Source organism: Rhinopithecus bieti, unplaced genomic scaffold (assembly GCF_001698545.2).
Source record: "Rhinopithecus bieti isolate Rb0 unplaced genomic scaffold, ASM169854v2 scaffold_37503, whole genome shotgun sequence".
Classification (NCBI taxonomy): domain Eukaryota; kingdom Metazoa; phylum Chordata; class Mammalia; order Primates; family Cercopithecidae; genus Rhinopithecus; species Rhinopithecus bieti.
In genome coordinates, this window is record NW_016815616.1 from 421531 (window position 1) to 439067 (window position 17537).

A 17537-nucleotide genomic window follows, 5' to 3' on the forward strand; every position below is an offset into this window, starting at 1 on the left:
CACCCTTCCCTCCCAGCCTCCTGGGTCCTGGGCACAGGGACCCCACACAACACCCTCGTCCATCCCTCCCAGCCTCCTGGGATCTGAACATGGGGAACCTTACACACCACCCTCACCCTTCCCTCCCAGCCTCCTGGGTCCTGGGCACAGGGACCCCACACAACACCCTCGTCCATCCCTCCCAGCCTCCTGGGATCTGAACATGGGGAACCTTACACACCACCCTCACCCTTCCCTCCCAGCCTTATGGGCCCTGGGCACAGGGGCCCCATACAACCTCTCACCTTTGTCCCCCACACATGGGGCTGCCCTTTTGTCCTCGGCTTTGAGCCTCTCAGATCAGAGAGGAGAATGCTCAGGGGCCCCAGTAGCTCATGAGTCGGGGCTAAGCCTCTGCACAACCTTCCCAGGAGGAAACTTCCCTGCCGCTCCAGTCAAGAGGGCAGGCCTGAAGCTCCTGGAGCGCTCCCATCCCAAGCTCCTCTACTACTGCTGCCCACCCTGGAGAGCATGGGGCGAGCCACCCTGACACCCAGCGAGCTGGTCCTGCCCGAGTTAATGCCCTTAATGCCCAACTCAGCCACCGAGTTCGTGGTGCACGCTAGCACTGGGGCTCACCACAATCTCACACACAGAGAAACCAGTGTGCCGTCGACACCTGCTGACGTGCATGCCAAACAAGTAAGGGAAGAATTGATCACAGGCACTCATGCTCACTGACTGTGCACCTCCCATGTGTCAGAAATGACAGCTGGCACTTCCTACCTCTTCTCTCGAAACCCCGCAACGGGCAAGACAAGTATACCTCATGTTATGAACGAGTGAGCAGTGCACACTACCTGAGTAATTAACCAAGTTACGTGGCTGGGAAGTGGCAGCGCTACCTGTGACCCGGGCCCAACCAACCTTCTCGTGCTTCCCAACCTGCCGCCATGAAGACAAAGGGCATGTAGTCAAATAACAGTCTCCCCTACAGCCTTCGCGGGGTCTGAGTCCAACTCTGAAGAGAACCAATTCTGAGTCAGGAACTGCCAGGCAAGCTTCTAAGAAGCCAGACAGCACGAGGGTTCCCCAGACTGCAGGCCGCGGCGACGATGTTTCCCTAGCCTCTGGTAAGGGTGCATCATCCCAGGCTCTAGAACTCATGTCCCAAGGCAGATGAGGACGTGGGGCTCACCGCCCTGCACAGGGGCCCAAATCCCAAAGCTGCAACAGCAGAAGGCGCAGGAACAGTCCCTTACCACCTGGTTCTCGCTGCAGGTGAATCGGATGGTGGTTGACTTTTTCCGAATCCCGTCTGGACATAAGTCACCATCAACGTATTTCAGGACAATTATGCCATCTCTCCACTGAGGTCCGTCCCTTACCCTGCCGAGGTTCACGGGCTTGGAGCCACCCAGCAGACACGCGGCTGCTTCTGGAGGGCATGGCTCTGTAACACCAGACACAAGAAAGAGCTGCCTTTAGTGACTTCCCAGGCTAGAACAGAACTTCATCAGGCAAGAAATGTCACACATGCTGCAGAACTTCATACGCTTTCTAAGAGTCACTCCAAAATACCTGCTATTTCTTCCACATAAGTCAGACGACAATGACATCACGTTACTTCTCACTCACTTACCTGCTGTTCCATCACAGATGGACTGGGGCAGGTGGGCATGAGGTGTAGAGGGACAGCTAGGCTGTAGCAGCCAAAATTCTTTCTGAACCCCATATAGGATGAAGCTCAAATTCCCAAATTAAGCCAGAGGAACATTTTAAATGGCCTACATCCACACACCTTCTTTATTCAAGAAGAGACCAAGAATTCTGCCTGTTTCCCAGTCCCTAAAATGCCTGTGCCATGTGCCCTGGGTGAAGAACTAGTCCCACGCCACAGGGGTAGAGCCGCTGTGTCGAAGTCTGCATGGCACAACACAGCAAGGGGAAGTGGAACCACAGCCTCAAACCACGCAGAGGATGGAACCAGCTGCTGCAGCTAAAAATAGCCACACCCCCTTTGAGGTGAGCCACCCAAGATGCAGGCGGGGCTGTATGAAATGCCACGAACATGGGGCGAGTTTCATCTTCAGGATTCCAAGGGGCCATGATTGGTACCAAGATCCCTGGAGGTGCCCTTGGTTTCCCATGTACAGCTGATATCCAGTCTCAGCCAAGCACTGCAGGTTTGGGTGAGCTGTCCCTGCATCACCAAAGGACTGACCATACAACTCTCAACATAATGCAGGCACACACCAGGACCTCCACACCACACCCCCCATCTCCTACCTGCTAAGAAGGACTCCTCACCATGGTTATTATTATTTCTATCTATTATACCTCCGTCTCCTCATGTTCAGAAAGGGTTATCATGTTCCCAGCAGTCCTCAGCACTGATTTATCCTGGGCCATACTAGGGATCCACTATTAAGACCCTTAAATCATTCTTCGTCCTGCTGCTTCTTGGTCAAACCACGTCCATGCTGCAGAGAGTGAAGTGCCTCCAAAGAATCCCCATCCTACTTGATCTTCCCCGATAAACTCAGGACAACCACCACCCACGAGGAGGCCCTCTCTCGCCAGTGCCAGCCTTCAATACGCTCCCTGCAACCACCACCCACGAGGAGGCCCTCTCTCGCCAGTGCCAGCCTTCGATACGCTCACTGCAACCACCACCCACGAGGAGGCCCTCTCTCGTCAGTGCCAGCCTTCGATACGCTCACTGCAACCACCACCCACGAGGAGGCCCTCTCTCGCCAGTGCCAGCCTTCGATACGCTCCCTGCAACCACCACCCACGAGGAGGCCCTCTCTCACCAGTGCCGCCGTGCGGGGCCAGAGACTTGCAGACATTGATGAGGTAGTGCTCCGGGTCTCCTGTCCCAGTGATGGCTTCCCAGTTGTCACTGTACCTTGACAGGGACGAGAGGTCGAAGGAGTTGCCAGTTCCATCTCTGAAAAGAAGACAACTCTGCAGTTAGTTAGGCTTGGTCGTATTCTAGTTAAACACTGGGCACTCTGTCTAGATAGGTTCAAGTATTCAGGCATAGTCTAAGCCTGACAGAACTTTAGACTCGACTTCTCTCTCTCTCTCTCACACACACACACACACACACACACACACACACACCCCATCAGAATCAGCAACAACATAACTTTTCTGAACATAATAGTTCAGGAAACTATTAGGCTCACTTAAAAAAAACATTTTTAATTTTAACAGAAAAACCCAGTGTCTGCAAAGTGCATGTCGTCTTTGCTCAGGTCACTGAGAAGTGGAACTCGCTGGTGACAAAGGTGAGCAGCCAAGATGCTCGGAGCACACACAGCAGGGGTCACGCCCGGGGCGGCCGCAGGCCATCTGTTGTTTAAAACCAAGGCCGCTGGCAGTTACTGAAATTAAAATGGGCTTGCTGACCTGTCTGCACAGGCTAAAGGTTCACTAACTACACAAATCCCAAATACAGATATTAACTGGGAACCAAGCCCATGCCAGGCGCAGTACTGACAGTGAGCGAGACACACACTCTGCCAACACGGAGCAGGGACGGGAGCAGCTACAGATGCCACCTCGGCGGCAGCTCTCAGTGCTTCCGACGGGAATGAAAACTGGCCATTCATTCAAAAGCTGTATGCTAAACTGGGGGTAACTGTGTTGAATAGAACAGATAAACATCATCAATCTTACCAAATTTACAAAAATTACCTGTGGAAGAAAATGACCATGAACAAGGTAGACTTTTAAAAATACATAGTGTATTTGATGGAATTAAGACCTGAAGAAAAAAAGGCAGATGAGGGGGATGTGAAGTTTGAGGGGCAGAGGAAAGCAGCTGTTGAAATTTTGGACAGAGGAGCCAGAGAAGGCGTGACTGAGAAAGGACCTGTGGATAGACTCTGAGAGAAATGCAATCACTGACCATCCTGGCACCCAGTAAAGAGCATCCCGGGCAGAGAGCAGCATGAGCAAAGGGCCCGAGGCACATAAGCCTGGCGCAATCTGAGAAAGGCAGAAGCCCCAAGTGGCTGGAACAGAGTGAAAGCGAGATTAGAGGTAACACGGAGGTCATGTCCATCAGAGGAAGAACTTCAGCCTGTGGGTCCCAGTGAGATGGGCGCTCACTGCATTGAAAGTTCCAGCAAGAGCGACATGGTGGGACTTCTATCTCAAGAGGATCACCCTGATTACTGTGTGGGACTGACCAAACGTGTGACAAGGCACGTGGCAGGGAGACCTTGGAGTGGCAGCTACAGTACTGCAGGCACAAGAGAAGGAGTGCCCAAACTAGGGGCAGGTGGCAGGAAGGGAAAGCTGCCTGAAGGTGATGGGGCAAGAACAGAGTTTAGTGAATATCACCAAACGCTCTAAAAGTAGTCAGTAGAAGAAATAAAAATAGAACTAACAAAGTCAAGGCAGAGGAAAGAGGACAGGAGAACAGTACAGGTGAGGACAGCTTTCACCGTTTAAAAGAGAGTCAACAGACACCATTAGAAGCTGACAAACTGAGGTTTAGAGTTATAGAAGGTTCCAAAAAGAACCACAAGAAGAAATGGTAAAAAGTGGAGCGAAGCTAGGGCTAGGGGAGGGAAAAGTGGGGGAGAGTAATTTCAACTATTAATATTTTTGGACTCTCAATTACAATAGATATGTATTATCTTTTATTATAAGAGATTATAAAATTCTCCTCTGACTTAATTCTACTTTTAAAACTTAGCATAAAATACCTTTAGGAAGTCTGAGCGCAGTGGCTCACACCTATAATCCCAGCACTTCGGGAGGCCAAGGCAGGCAGAGGATCACCTGAGGTCAGAAGTTCAAGACCAGCCTTGCCAACATGGTGAAACCCCGTCTCTACTAAAAACACAAAAAAATTAGCTGGGTGTGGTGGCGGGCACCTGTAATCCCAGCTACTCGGTAGGTTGAGGCAGGAGAATCATTTGAATCTGGGAGATGGAGATTGCAGCGAGCCAAGATCGCGCCACTGCACTCCAGCCTGGGCAACAGTGCGAGACTGTCTCAAAAAAAAAAAAAACAAACATAAAAATTAGCCAGGCATGGTGATGTCCATAATCCCAGCTACCAGGGATGCTAAAATAGGAGAACTGCTTGAACCAGGGAGGTAGAGGGTGCAGTGAGCCAAGATCACGCTGCTGCACTCCAGCCTGGGTGACAGAGCAAGACTCCATCTCAAAAAAAATACATACATATATACATACACACACACACATATCTTTAGGAAAGATCTCTCTCTCTCTCTCTCTCTCTCTCTCTCTCTCTCTCTCTCTCTCTCTCTCTCTTTGGGAAAAAAGCTTCATGTGCAAAGAAAATCAAAGTTTTATTCCTTGTATATAAACACCAGAAAACTGAAGGCAGCCTCAAACGGCAGAAAGAGAACTGCTAAGTGAACCGGGGATATCTACTGAGAACATTTCCCACCCAGTAGAAATGAGAAACACATTTGTTTCACATGAAAATATTTACAAAATGTTAACTGGAAAAGGTAAGGTTACTAAAATTATGATTTAAAGTCATTGAACATAAATTACTAAATGCCTGCATTTATATACATTCCTAAAACCTAAATGATTATTTCACCTACATAAATAACAGATGACACAACAGGACAAAGGCTGGAAGGAAACAGAATCGCCTGCACTTTCCCTCAGGAAAGTCAACTGTGACCAAGGGGCTCGTACTGGGTGTTTCACAGAGTGGAACTGCCAGGGCATCCCTCCAGAAAAACAGAACCGGAGACCCACAGAACCAAAATCTCTAAGGATGCGACCCCAGGTGTCCAGAGGGCAATCTGGCAAAGCGGTGAGAGCAGCTCTGTGGACGATCACACGCAACGAAGACCTCCCTTCATCGCAGGGGTCACCACACCGCTCCTGGCCCACTCTGCTCACTGGCATGTGGATCACACAAGAGTGCCAGGTGTCCACTCTTTGCTTCGGCTCCAATCCCTTCCCCATGCAGTCACCACAGCAGCTCAAGGTGGTGACGGAGCTGAGAGTTAACCTAGCCCGACTCCTCGTTTTAATATGAGCAAACCGAGTCCTAGGTAAATTAACCGACTAGTCTAATCCCCTGTACCCAAGATCACTAATTATTAAAGCAAAATCATACCAAGTTAGTCTGTCCAAAAGAGACAACGTATCCATTGACTTACTTGAATGAACATTCAGTCAGATCGAAAGGTGGGCAGGCATACTGCGTTCGCCACTCAAACAAGTAGGAACAATCTGAAGTCTCCTTTAGAAACACTGGCTAAAAAAGTTAAGAGGCACATATATAAAAGTGAGAATGCAAAACTTTATGCTTTGAGTTTTAAGAATGAAAATAGGAAAGAATGGTTATGTTCATGAAAATCTACACTAACTGATGAAAGTTTCAACATATTTTCTGTAAATGATATTTTAAACTCAGTTAACCAGGAGATGTGATTAGATCTGAGGACAGATTCTTTCTAATATGATCCCAGCAGCCTGAGGGTGGGGAGAAGACCCCGCTGAGGGCTGTCGGTACATGCTCACCTGCTGGGTGCTGCGGTCACAGTAGAAGAAGATGGCTGTGGAGCGCTGATAAACCTTATGGCAAGTGTCCCCCCCAGTGAAGTTCATTTTTAACAAGCCATTTTCATAAGTTAGCTTCTGAGTCAGGAGGCCTGTAAAGGAGGATGTTAAACAAGGTTTGGTTCAGGTCCCTAGGCTGTCAAACTTAGCCTAAGACATGTGACACCACACTCTGCAGAGTGTGGGACAAAGTATCCCTGGCCTCCCAGCACCGTACCGTGCACTCCTGTCACATTACACTTTGGGAATAAAATCAGGCTTCCCCTTGTCCAAGGCTGCTGCAACGTCACAGACTGAACCGTGTATGATGACATGGGGGATTCCTTAGCCTCATCACCTAAGGAAATGCCACTTTCTCCACTGTGCCTGAGGGCTGTCCATATACTCACCACAGCTACTTTGACTTCATTTTTACAATTTCCTAAATATATTTAAATCTTGCCCAACAGCTGAAACAGCATGAAGGACCAACAGCCTGCCCTGGAATTTTTACAGCCAAACCTGGTACTAAATGCATTCCCTCTGACGCAATGCTATCAAGTACTACCTCAGAACATCCATCACTCGCTAGCTCACTGTGTCCCGATGTTGTCAGAAAGAAGAGAAATATGGCCTTAGAGTCAGTAACTGGCATGGCTAAGAATACAACAGACATGTTCTACCAACATCCTTCAGTATGTACTCTGATTAAGAAAATCAAGCAAAATCTGAAATATCATTAAAATGCTTTTTTTTTTTTTACAGTAGAACACTCATGTTTCTGACTCAAGGGAAAATTCATCTTTAGCAAAATACTTTAATATTTTAATTCCATTCCTTTGCAACAAAAGGAAAAGGACAAACAATGGTACCTGCCACTTTGTGAAATCCCTGCGGTTCCCGCTTTTCCTGACACGAGGAGACCACCCTGGACTTGTCACTTGTGGGGCAGACGTCTGAGGAAAGCTTCCCACAGACCCGGAAGTAATAGGTGTATTCGCCGGCACTCACGATGGTGTCGTTGAGGCCCAGGGGCTTCAGGTCATATAAGCTGCCATGCCTTGGGTCTTTCACCTCACAGTTGTCTCCTTCAAGAACATGGAAGAAGTGAAGGGCCACCGCACCCACACACACGTTCATATTTTCAAGCAAAAGCTTTACAAACCGCCGGGTGCACTGGCTCACACCTGTAATCCCAGCACTTTGGGAGGCTGAGACGGGCGCATCATGAGGTCAAGAGGTCTTGACCATCCTGGCCAACAGGGTGAAACCCCGTCTCTACTAAAAATATACAAATTAGCTGGGCATGGTGGTGGGTGCCCTGTAGTCCCAGCTACTCAGGAGGCTGAGGCAGGAGAATAGCTTGAACCCAAGAGACAGAGGTTGCAGTGAGCCGAGATGGCGCCATTACACTCCAGCCTGGCAACAGAGCAAAACTCCGTCTCAAAACAAAAAAAAAAGTTTTACAATTTTGGTTAGGTAAATACCAGCTATAAATGGGCATTAAAAGCCATTCCACATGATTTTGTTTATATATAATACAACTCGCCTGGCAAACAGCTTTCTAGGAAAGTCTAGGTCTCTGAAAAAAGACTTGCTTCATCAAACAACACAAAACCAAACCCCACATTAGTGTGTTCAAGCATCAGATGCCAAAACCCATCGATCCAAGCACACAAGAAAATGTCACTGGTGAAATTAGCAATGTGCTTCAGTAAAAGAAAAGCTCAAGGATGAGAAATTATCCACCCCAGCGTGTCTCATGACCCCAGCTATGGCCGTTACCACACGGTCTCATATCTAAGGCATCGTTCAGAACGTCTGCTACTCTATACATTTAAAACGACTCATAGGGACAGGCCCAGTCCTACCTTCCACTCTGACAATGGGACAGGCTTCCACAGTTCTCCAGATAAACACGTACTCACAGCCATCCTGAAGCTGAAACGTTGGTGAGCCCTGTAATATAAATCAGCAGCCTGATCTGTTTCCTGTTTATTTTAAAACTAATCAAATGGGGCTGGGCCCGGGAGCTCACACCTGTAATCTTAGCACTTTGGGAGGCCGAGGCGGGTGGATCACAAGTTCAGGAGTTCAAGACCAGCCTGGCCAAGATGGTGAAACCCCATCTCTACTAAAAATACAAAAATTAGCTGGGTGCAGTGGCAGGCGCCTGTAATCCCAGCTACTCGGGAGGCTGAGGCTGGAGAATCACTTGAACCTGGGGGGCAGAGCTTGCAGTGAGTCAAGATTGCACCACTGCATTCCAGCCTGGGTGACAGAGTGAGACTCCATCTCAAAAAAAAAAAAAAAATTAAATACATGATAGCCACAGTTAGTACCCAATCTTTGACCTCCACATGCAAACTACATAGCATTGATTAAACATTTAAGACCTGAAGAAATGAGTGCATTCTCATCAAACCCCAGCAATGGCCAAAACTCCATGAAAACACAGGCAAGTTTTAAACAAGCTGGAAGATTCAGAGGTTCAAGGGAAAATGGGAAATGGAGTGACCCAGGGACAACATGTCATCGCTGGTCTGAACACACACCGATATCTGAGCACACTCAAACGTGATCCTGGTGGAGAAGCGCTGGTTCCCACACTTGTCACCGTTGACATACATGATGCTCAAAGATCCATTTGCTGCAGCTTGGGGACTCATCTGCATCACACCCAGGTTCGAGCTACTGACTTCTGACACTAAGCAAGACCCCATTGCACTGCCTGGAAGAACAGAATTAGTGGTTTAGGCATGAGGAAGGCAATGACCTTGAGTCAAATGCTCTAACAATATGAAAAGATGCCAATCAAGAGACCAAGCAGAACTCACCATGGCATCCAGGAATGTAAGGGAGAGGATTGCAAACGCTCAAATAGAAAGTCCTCTTTCTCCCATCGACAGAGGTGTCAACAGCCGTCCAAGGCTTCCTGACTGTGCTTAGGCCACTCAGGTCGTACTCATTTCCAGCCAGGTCTGAAACACAACAAAAAACCATGCTGGAGAACTCTGCCTCCTTGTGAGCTCTCAAGAACGGCCTTTCACCCTAAACAAGCAATGAGGAGGCGTGAACCTGGCATTCCTAACTATGAGAATAAGGAAATCCACAGGAGGCTGAGAGGCTTTGCCTACAAAACACACCCGCTCTGTCCCTCAAAACTGCCCTTCACAGCCGGGTCTGGTGGCATGCGCCTGTAGTCCCAGCTACTTCGGAGGCTGAGGCAGGAGGATCACTTAGGACCAGGAGTTCAAGGCCAGCCTGGGCAACACAGTGAGACCCTAAAGACTCTTTAAAGAAAAAACCAAACTCCCACTTCCATTGACAAGGAAGTACCACTGCTGCAGAGGGGCAGGGCCAACCCCAGAGGTCACAGTCTCCTGCATACACCGTCAGCTTCCAGGGCACAGCTTAGGGATTTTTAACATTTTTTTCTTTTCTTTTCATCCCCAAATAAGGAGCTCTGACAGTGTATGTGAAATGTGTTTCCTCTGCGTTTTCTTCTGTGTTCTTAAGATGCATCTGATCCCAAAAGATAGCTTAAAACTTAATTATATAGTCAGATTCTCTTCAAGAAAAACATTACAACTCTAGGCATCATTCAAAGAAAATATGTCACAGAAATGTCACGCTGCCTGCAAAACTAAGCATACACACCACACACACACAAATATACACACACAGAAACACACCTTCATACCCACTCACACACACACTGACTCCTGACCGGCCTCTCCGTTCTTAGGCTGCACAGCCTTACCAGTGACTTGGCAGTCCACCGGAGAAGGAACACAGGCCAACGCAGTTTCAATCTCAAAGTAAGTGTTTCGGATCCCTTGCCCAGAGTCAATGTCTTGATGCAGGAATTTGGAGGTCCCCGGGTAAACACCATCATTGCAAACAAAGCGGATGATAAAAGCATCAGCAGAACCTGTAAAGCAGGAAGGCCCAGGTTTTAAGAAACAGAACAGTACTCATGACGCAGCCCACAAGCACAGTGCAGCAACAGGACAAGGCCACCACTGCCAACAAGCTTCACAGTCATTCGTGGGAACAATGACACCAGGGCACCAAGTCTGTATCGAGGGACTCGACATGAACAGAGTGGCCACACTTGCTGCAACGATGGCCTATGTTACGACAGGTTTAAACACTGACTGCAACAGTGGCCTATGTGATGACAGGTTTACACACTGCAACGGTGGCCTACGTTATGACGGATTTCTACCATGAGCCTAACATCCTAGTATTCCTACTCTTCCAGAAAATATTTAAATCCCACGAGTTTATCAATCCAAGCAACAGAAGACAATGTAACTAATTTGTTGGCTTACTGAACAAATACTAAGTTCCCACCATGTATAGGAATGAATGAAGCAGACGAAAACCCCTGCCTGCAGCTGTGCTGGTTGCAGAGCGAGCAGCAAGTACAAAGACTCAGGAGGGGAGGGTGGGGGAGACTGCACTTCGTTCGTATCAGAAACAGTGAGGCCAGCAGGTTGAGCAGGAAGAGCAGGGGGCGATCATCTCAGAGAGCCCCCATGGGTGTCCCATGGCCGTACTATGATCTTTAGTAGTAGGTTGGAGTGCAGTGGCGCAATCTTGACTCACTGGCTTCTACTCTAGGTGCAGTGCAGGGACTCCGAGCTGGGAAGTGATATGATGAGACATTTCAGAAACATCACTCTGACTGCTGTGTTGAATACAGGCTACAGCAGCCCCCCTTATCTGTGGGGGGATATGTTCCGAGACCCACAGTGAATGCCTGAAATTGAGAACCCTATACATACTATGCTGTTTCCTACACACATACCGAGGATGAAGTTCAATTTGTAAGTTAGGCACAGCAAGAGATTAACAATAAAACAGAACAACTGTAACAATACCTGTAATGAAAGTTATGTGAATGTGGTCTCTCTCATTCTTTCTCTCAAAATACCTTACTATTTTCGGACCATGTGAGATCACAGAAAGTGAACCCGCGGATAATGGGACTCCTGTATGCGAGGTCAAACGCAGGAAGACCAACGTGGTGGCTCCTGCAGCAAGGTGGACAGCACAGCCCATGGTGACAGGGGAGTGTGCACATCCTACACTCAGGAAGGTGCATGGCCAGCCACAGAGCCACCAAGGCCCTTTTTAGCTACAAAACAACATGGCTCTGAGCTTACCTTTGGCAGAGACAGGCCCTTTGTAGGTCAGAGTGATGAAGCCCTCTGTAGACAGCTGGAGGCTTTTCTCAATTCCGACCGCCCTTTCTGGCTTCAGATTCTGGAGCTCTTTAGTTTGGGTTTCTGCCTCACAGCCAGAAGCAGGTTTTCCCTGGATGGTCCCACAGACAGGCATTGTGCCGCAGACATTAAACTGCAGATCAGACGGTAAGAGCCATACAAACAAATTTATGCCACGTATCTCCATAGACAAGAACCCTAGCAACTCCAAATCCCACTAGGTTAAACGTTTCTTATCTGTTAGTCAACTTACCAACTTTCCACTTTCCAGCATGTTAGTACAGTTAGTACATAAGTCCAAAGGGCAGTATCTATAACCTGCCTCTAAGGTTTAGTATATATACATCATTTAAACTTATACATCCCTGTATCTATAAATACATAAGATCTATTGCATGTAATAATATACCATATATAAGAGAGGGAAGACATAGAAGTCATAATGTTATAATATTTTCAATTGTGAGAAAGTACATATTGTTGAAATCATGTTAATTAGAAGTAAATACAAAGTGGTACCCTACATTTCTTAAAATTTTGATATCATTCCATTAAAATTATATTATAGTTGTAAAATGAAGTCAATAATGCTCTCTGGTGTGCAGATACAGTAAGGAGAGACCGTCAGCACTACACATAGAAGTGTTTCTTTAAAGAGAACTTATGAAGAATAACAGTCTTCATGTCTGAACTGTGCCAGAATGGTGGTAAATGGTTTTACTTCATCTTTCCCTTAAATCCGGATTTTCCCATCTCCTTCTGAGTAAGAGCTGCCACCACAGTGGCCTGGGCAATTCTGTCTCCTGAATCACCAGGTGCAGGTGACTTCAATAATGCACTCTGCCCTTGTTTCAAAGCAAACTGGAAATGCATGGTATAGCTCTTACCACAAAAGTCTTCCCAATGTTGAAGAACACATATCCTTGCGATTTGTTTAGCGGGTGAAGATTAAACACAAATCCACTGTTGGGGTCCCTTATAGAGCAAGCCTACAGGAAGCAAAATGGGGGAAGAGGGGCGCATTTAAACCAATTCCACAGGAACATAACAAACATACAGCACCTCCAGAAACCTGCATGTATGCACCTGACAAAGCTGTTTCTCCATTTACTTTCAAAATCCCTATCAAAAATGTAGCCCTACATGGAGCCGCTTCAAATACACCAAAGTATACCAAGTGTGAGCCCAGACTCAGAGATTACACTCACCTGGAAGCTGTTAAGGCTACTGTATTTCTCTAAGAAGACTACTGTTACTCCCTAAAGTTGGAGAGGAAACATAAGACTCATAAATTAGTTTCTTTTTTTTTTTTTTTCTTTTATTTGTGAGATGGAGTCCCACTCTGTCGTCCAGGCTGGAGTGCAGTGGCGCGATCTTGGCTCACTGCCAGCTCCGCCTCCCGGGTTCACGCCATTCTCCTGCCTCAGCCTCCTGAGTAGCTGGGACTACAGGCACCCGCCACCACGCCTGGCTAATTTTTTGTATTTTAGTAGACACAGGGTTTCACCATGTTAGCCAGGATGGTCTCCATCTCCTGACCTCGTGATCCGCCCGCCTCGGCCTCCCAAAGTGCTGGGATTATAGGTGTGAGCCACCGCGCCCGGCCCATAAATTAGTTTCTTAAAGAAAAAAACATCTTAAGAAAACTCATGTTCTGTTTTCTGTCTCAATTACTCCCTTAAGGTAATCATGGGACGTATGATCAGGTGACTGTCAAATGATATCCTCTCCTCTCCGTATGCAACTTTGCCCTGGGCCTCCCTCTGTCCACTGCACGCAGGGAAGGGGGCGGTGGCCACAGACCCAGAAACACTGTCCATGAACAGGGTGCCCAACATCCTCCCCTCACTGAGCACTTACAAAGCCAGGACCCTGTGCCGGGGCTGTTGGTTTGGAAAAGCCCTGGTCTCTGCTGCCAGAGTCTGCGGTGTAGCTTAGAACAGGAAGTGGCAAACAGGTACCACCATAAAGAAATATACACGGTGCTGTGAAAACAACTCACTACCCTGGGGAGGTCAGAGAGAACGTCACTGAGCAGCTACTGCTATGCCCTGCAGGGTGCACTCAACAAGGGGAGAGCATGGACCTGTTTTTTTTGCGGGAAGAGCCAGAGGACACAGTAGGCACTGAGAGCCTCGAGTGGCACAGTAACACCTGTGGGCTCTGGCCTACACGCAGGGCCACGGTGAGATACACAGGCCTCACCCTGTAGACAAGATCATATTAACACCTATGGGCTCTGCCCTACACACAGGGCCACGGTGAGACACACAGGCCTCACCCTATAGACAAGACCACAGTAACACCTGTGGGCTGTGGCCTATGCACAGACGAGACACACAGGCCTTACCCTATAGACAGGATCACATGAACACCTGCAGGCTGTGCTCTATGGATAGGATCATATTAAAACATACTGGCTCTACCCTCTAGGGGACAGGCACTGAGATGGTTTAGGTGTGGAGTGACGTATCGAATAGTCAGACACCTGCCAGTGGTGCAGAAGCCCCAGAGCCCACCAGGATGCCACTGCCACATGGGAGAAACAAAGGAATGGAAACAAAAGGAAGGAAACGACAGTGGGCAGAGTAAGACTGAGGGACCTGGTTCTTATCCCAGGAGCTAGAAGCTGGGAGCTGAGGGCGGAGAGGAACTCAGGGTGACCTGCAGACACCCACTGTCAATGCAACGCAGTAACTGATTCAGAAAGAAGGGGCAGGGGTCAGTTCAGAGCTGGAACACTGGGGTGAGTTGAGGATGTCTATCAGGCAGCTCAGCACGAGGGCCAGGCGAAAGAAAGCACACGTACCTGGTCTGTATCCGTTGCTGTCTGGATGGGACAGGCAGCCTCTGTGTTCCACAGGAAACTGACCACACACTCCCAGTTGAGAGAAAAGATTGGGTGGCTGTTCTGAAAGAGCAAATCCAGGGTAAAAGTCAATACGGTAACGTGGAACTTGATCTAACCAAAAGAACACTCGCCTGAGACATAAAAATAGCCAAAATCTGCTGTATGTTTATTATGAGTCAGCCAACACAGCTAGGCACTTAATGTGCATTACCTAATTAGAATTTAATGTTCTCATTCTCCCTATGAAGGCAAAATAATCTCTTACGCTTGGATATTCAGAAATACAGAAATCACGCCAGCAGTAAATGGTAGAATTTGGATCCAAACCTAGGTCTGAGCCCAAGGTTCTGAGAAGCACCTTACACAAAAAGTTGAATGCAAGAAGCCATACACAAAGGCAATGGTACACAGGGTTCACTGACATCAGCTCAGGATTAGGCAACACTGGTCTGCGCTGTCAGAGGTCAGGAAGGCAGAGGACGGCTCCTAGCAGGTAGCATGTCCTTTCTTGATGTATAGTTTGTGGACACTCACCCAGCTGTGTCACGTTCTCATCTGTACGCCGTTTGGTGCGTATGTTTCCAGGAAAAGCTCCCCCAGAGAGCTACTGGGTTGGTGACAGCACCACCACCACACAGGCCATGGTAGAGCTGCCAATCAGGGAGTGTTTATCACACATCAGGACTGCACTGTGAGTTTTGTTAGCATTTCTCAACTGTGCCTCACAATGACCCATAAACACAGCCTACAAATGAGAAAACTGAGGCACAACGAAGTTAAGACGCCTGCCCAGGGTCACGGGTTCAGGAACAACAGCCACTAACACTGAGTGGCTTGCCCATCAAGCGCTCTCTACCCTGGAAAGCCCCCACCCACTCCAGGCCTCAGCAACACTAACAGCAGAATAAAAACACACCTGCTCCTTCCACTTCACAATGTGCCTGTGAAAGGGACTGAGCTTTAGTCTGTGAAAGTTCTGTGACTGCAAACCCCTGGGAGAGTGGCCCTGAATCCCTCAGTGAGCGTATTTCCCGTGCCGCTGCTGTGCAGCAGGCCCCATATGAGTGCTGACAGACACGACAACAATGTGAAGTTACTCTGCAAACTAAACAAGGTATCACAGAAAGGCTGGAAAACCAAGGATTCAACAATTTTCCGGAACTACCGAGTGTCTCAATGGCAACGAGAAACCAGAGAGGGAGGGGGCAGTCCACAGGTAGGGAATGCACAGACATGCCCAAGACAGAGACCACCAGGCTGAACTGGGCAACCTGGATGTCTCCCCGTGCAACACTGAACCTGGATCTTTCCTGAGACTGAAGGAAGAAGTGGGCGGCCCAAGCTCAGGTGAACCTAAGGAGAGTGTGTCCAGCCCGGACAGAACACCTCCCGCAGAGAGCATGGGCCAAGCTCAGCCTGCCCGTCATTCATTCCCTGATCACAGAGATCTTCAACTCTAAAGGAAGTGTGGCTCAGGAAAAAGAGCGTTAGCCAACGACAAAGCGGACCAGGCAGGTGAGTGAGGCAGCACCCACTGGGCCACTGCAGGGCAGAACGCATCCTGCTGGCTCGTTTCAATGGGGCTTGAGGAAGCTGCCACACACCCTTAAGAACGGACTGTTAATAATTTAGTTGATAATGAACATGGCTTCCAGTCTCTCCACTCTCCTAACCATTTGATAATTTCTCAAAAACACATGACCCTGGTATAAACCTAAAACTACAAGTAATAAGAAATAAAAATAAAACCCTAAGCCCCACGAACTGACTGAACACACCCCACTCTTGGCCAAGGGGACCCCAGAGAAACTTTAAAAACTGCATTCCTGTCCATAACGGGGTGGGAGGTGAGACATACCTCATTACACCCCTTTCCTCATTAACCGCTAGGCTTTCTTCCCTAAGTGCTAAACAGAAGCCGGCCCTTTTCAAAGACTCTGCTGCTGGTATCAATCCACCGCCTGACAATGTCCATCCTTTTTTGCAGTTCTGACAACACAAAACCGATCAGCATTCCCTCCTGATAAGAGACCACAACTCCCAGGTGGTCCTGGCCGTCTACGGAGGCTGCACACACAGGGCCTTCGTGTCCTCTGCTCCACCTTTCGACATATAGGGCCTAACTGTCATATAGATATATATATTTTTTTTAACTGTAATATATTTAAATGTTACGTCTCCAACCCAAAATGAACGTGGGGACACATGCGGCATACATGTTGCCTACCACACGTGTGCATGTCACCTTCATGAATATGCATAGCTGCTCCTGTAACCTGCTGAATATCTATACTTGGCTAACCTGTTCAGCATCCATTCCTGTCTTAATCTTCCTCCCTCCCAGTGCTTGTTTCTGGCTTTTGGCCTGAGTTTATGCTTCCCAGCCTGTCAGAAATGGCCACCCTGCAGGCTGCAAACCTTTATGAGAAATAAAGCTCTCCTTTCCAAATTAGATTTGAGACTATCAAAAAATTTCTAGGCTGTGTGTAGTGGCTCATACCTATAATCCCAGCACTTTAGGAAGCTGAGGCAGGAAGACTGCTTGAACCTAGGAGTTCTAAGACCAGCTTGGGCCACGTAGAGAGACCTCATCTCTACAAAAGCTTTAAAAACCATTTTGATAACTACAGGTAACTCCACCTGTAGTTCCAGCTCCTCAGGAGGCTGAGGTGAGAGGGTCACTTGAGCCCAGGAAGTTCAGGCTGTGGTGATTCAGTGAGCAATGATGGCACCCAATGCACGCTAGCCTGGGCGACAGAGCAAGACCCTGTCTCAAAAAAAGAAAAAAAGTCCTGGACATGGATACTGGTGATAAATACAGGACACTAGAGATGTGTATGATATATGTAACCCAAAGACAGTCAGAATGGTCAGTTTAATATTATATGTATTTTACCCCAATTAAAAAATAGAAGCAATTGG

General features: G+C 48.1%; 1 protein-coding gene across 2 annotated transcripts in view; it reads right to left on the reverse strand.

Moving 5' to 3' along the window:
• Window positions 1-17537, reverse strand: part of IGF2R (insulin like growth factor 2 receptor) — a 138567-nt gene that overhangs the window by 33087 nt on the left and 87943 nt on the right. For both annotated transcript variants that reach the window (XM_017853516.1, XM_017853517.1), the window contains 12 exons: window positions 14574-14675; window positions 12652-12753; window positions 11705-11897; window positions 10294-10464; window positions 9368-9511; window positions 9086-9261; window positions 8402-8489; window positions 7403-7618; window positions 6513-6643; window positions 6149-6246; window positions 2796-2932; window positions 1242-1432 (listed from right to left, as the gene is read on the reverse strand). In XM_017853516.1, coding sequence (XP_017709005.1) covers window positions 1242-1432; window positions 2796-2932; window positions 6149-6246; window positions 6513-6643; window positions 7403-7618; window positions 8402-8489; window positions 9086-9261; window positions 9368-9511; window positions 10294-10464; window positions 11705-11897; window positions 12652-12753; window positions 14574-14675 — 1749 coding nt within the window. The remainder of the gene's footprint in view (window positions 1-1241; window positions 1433-2795; window positions 2933-6148; window positions 6247-6512; window positions 6644-7402; window positions 7619-8401; window positions 8490-9085; window positions 9262-9367; window positions 9512-10293; window positions 10465-11704; window positions 11898-12651; window positions 12754-14573; window positions 14676-17537) is intronic.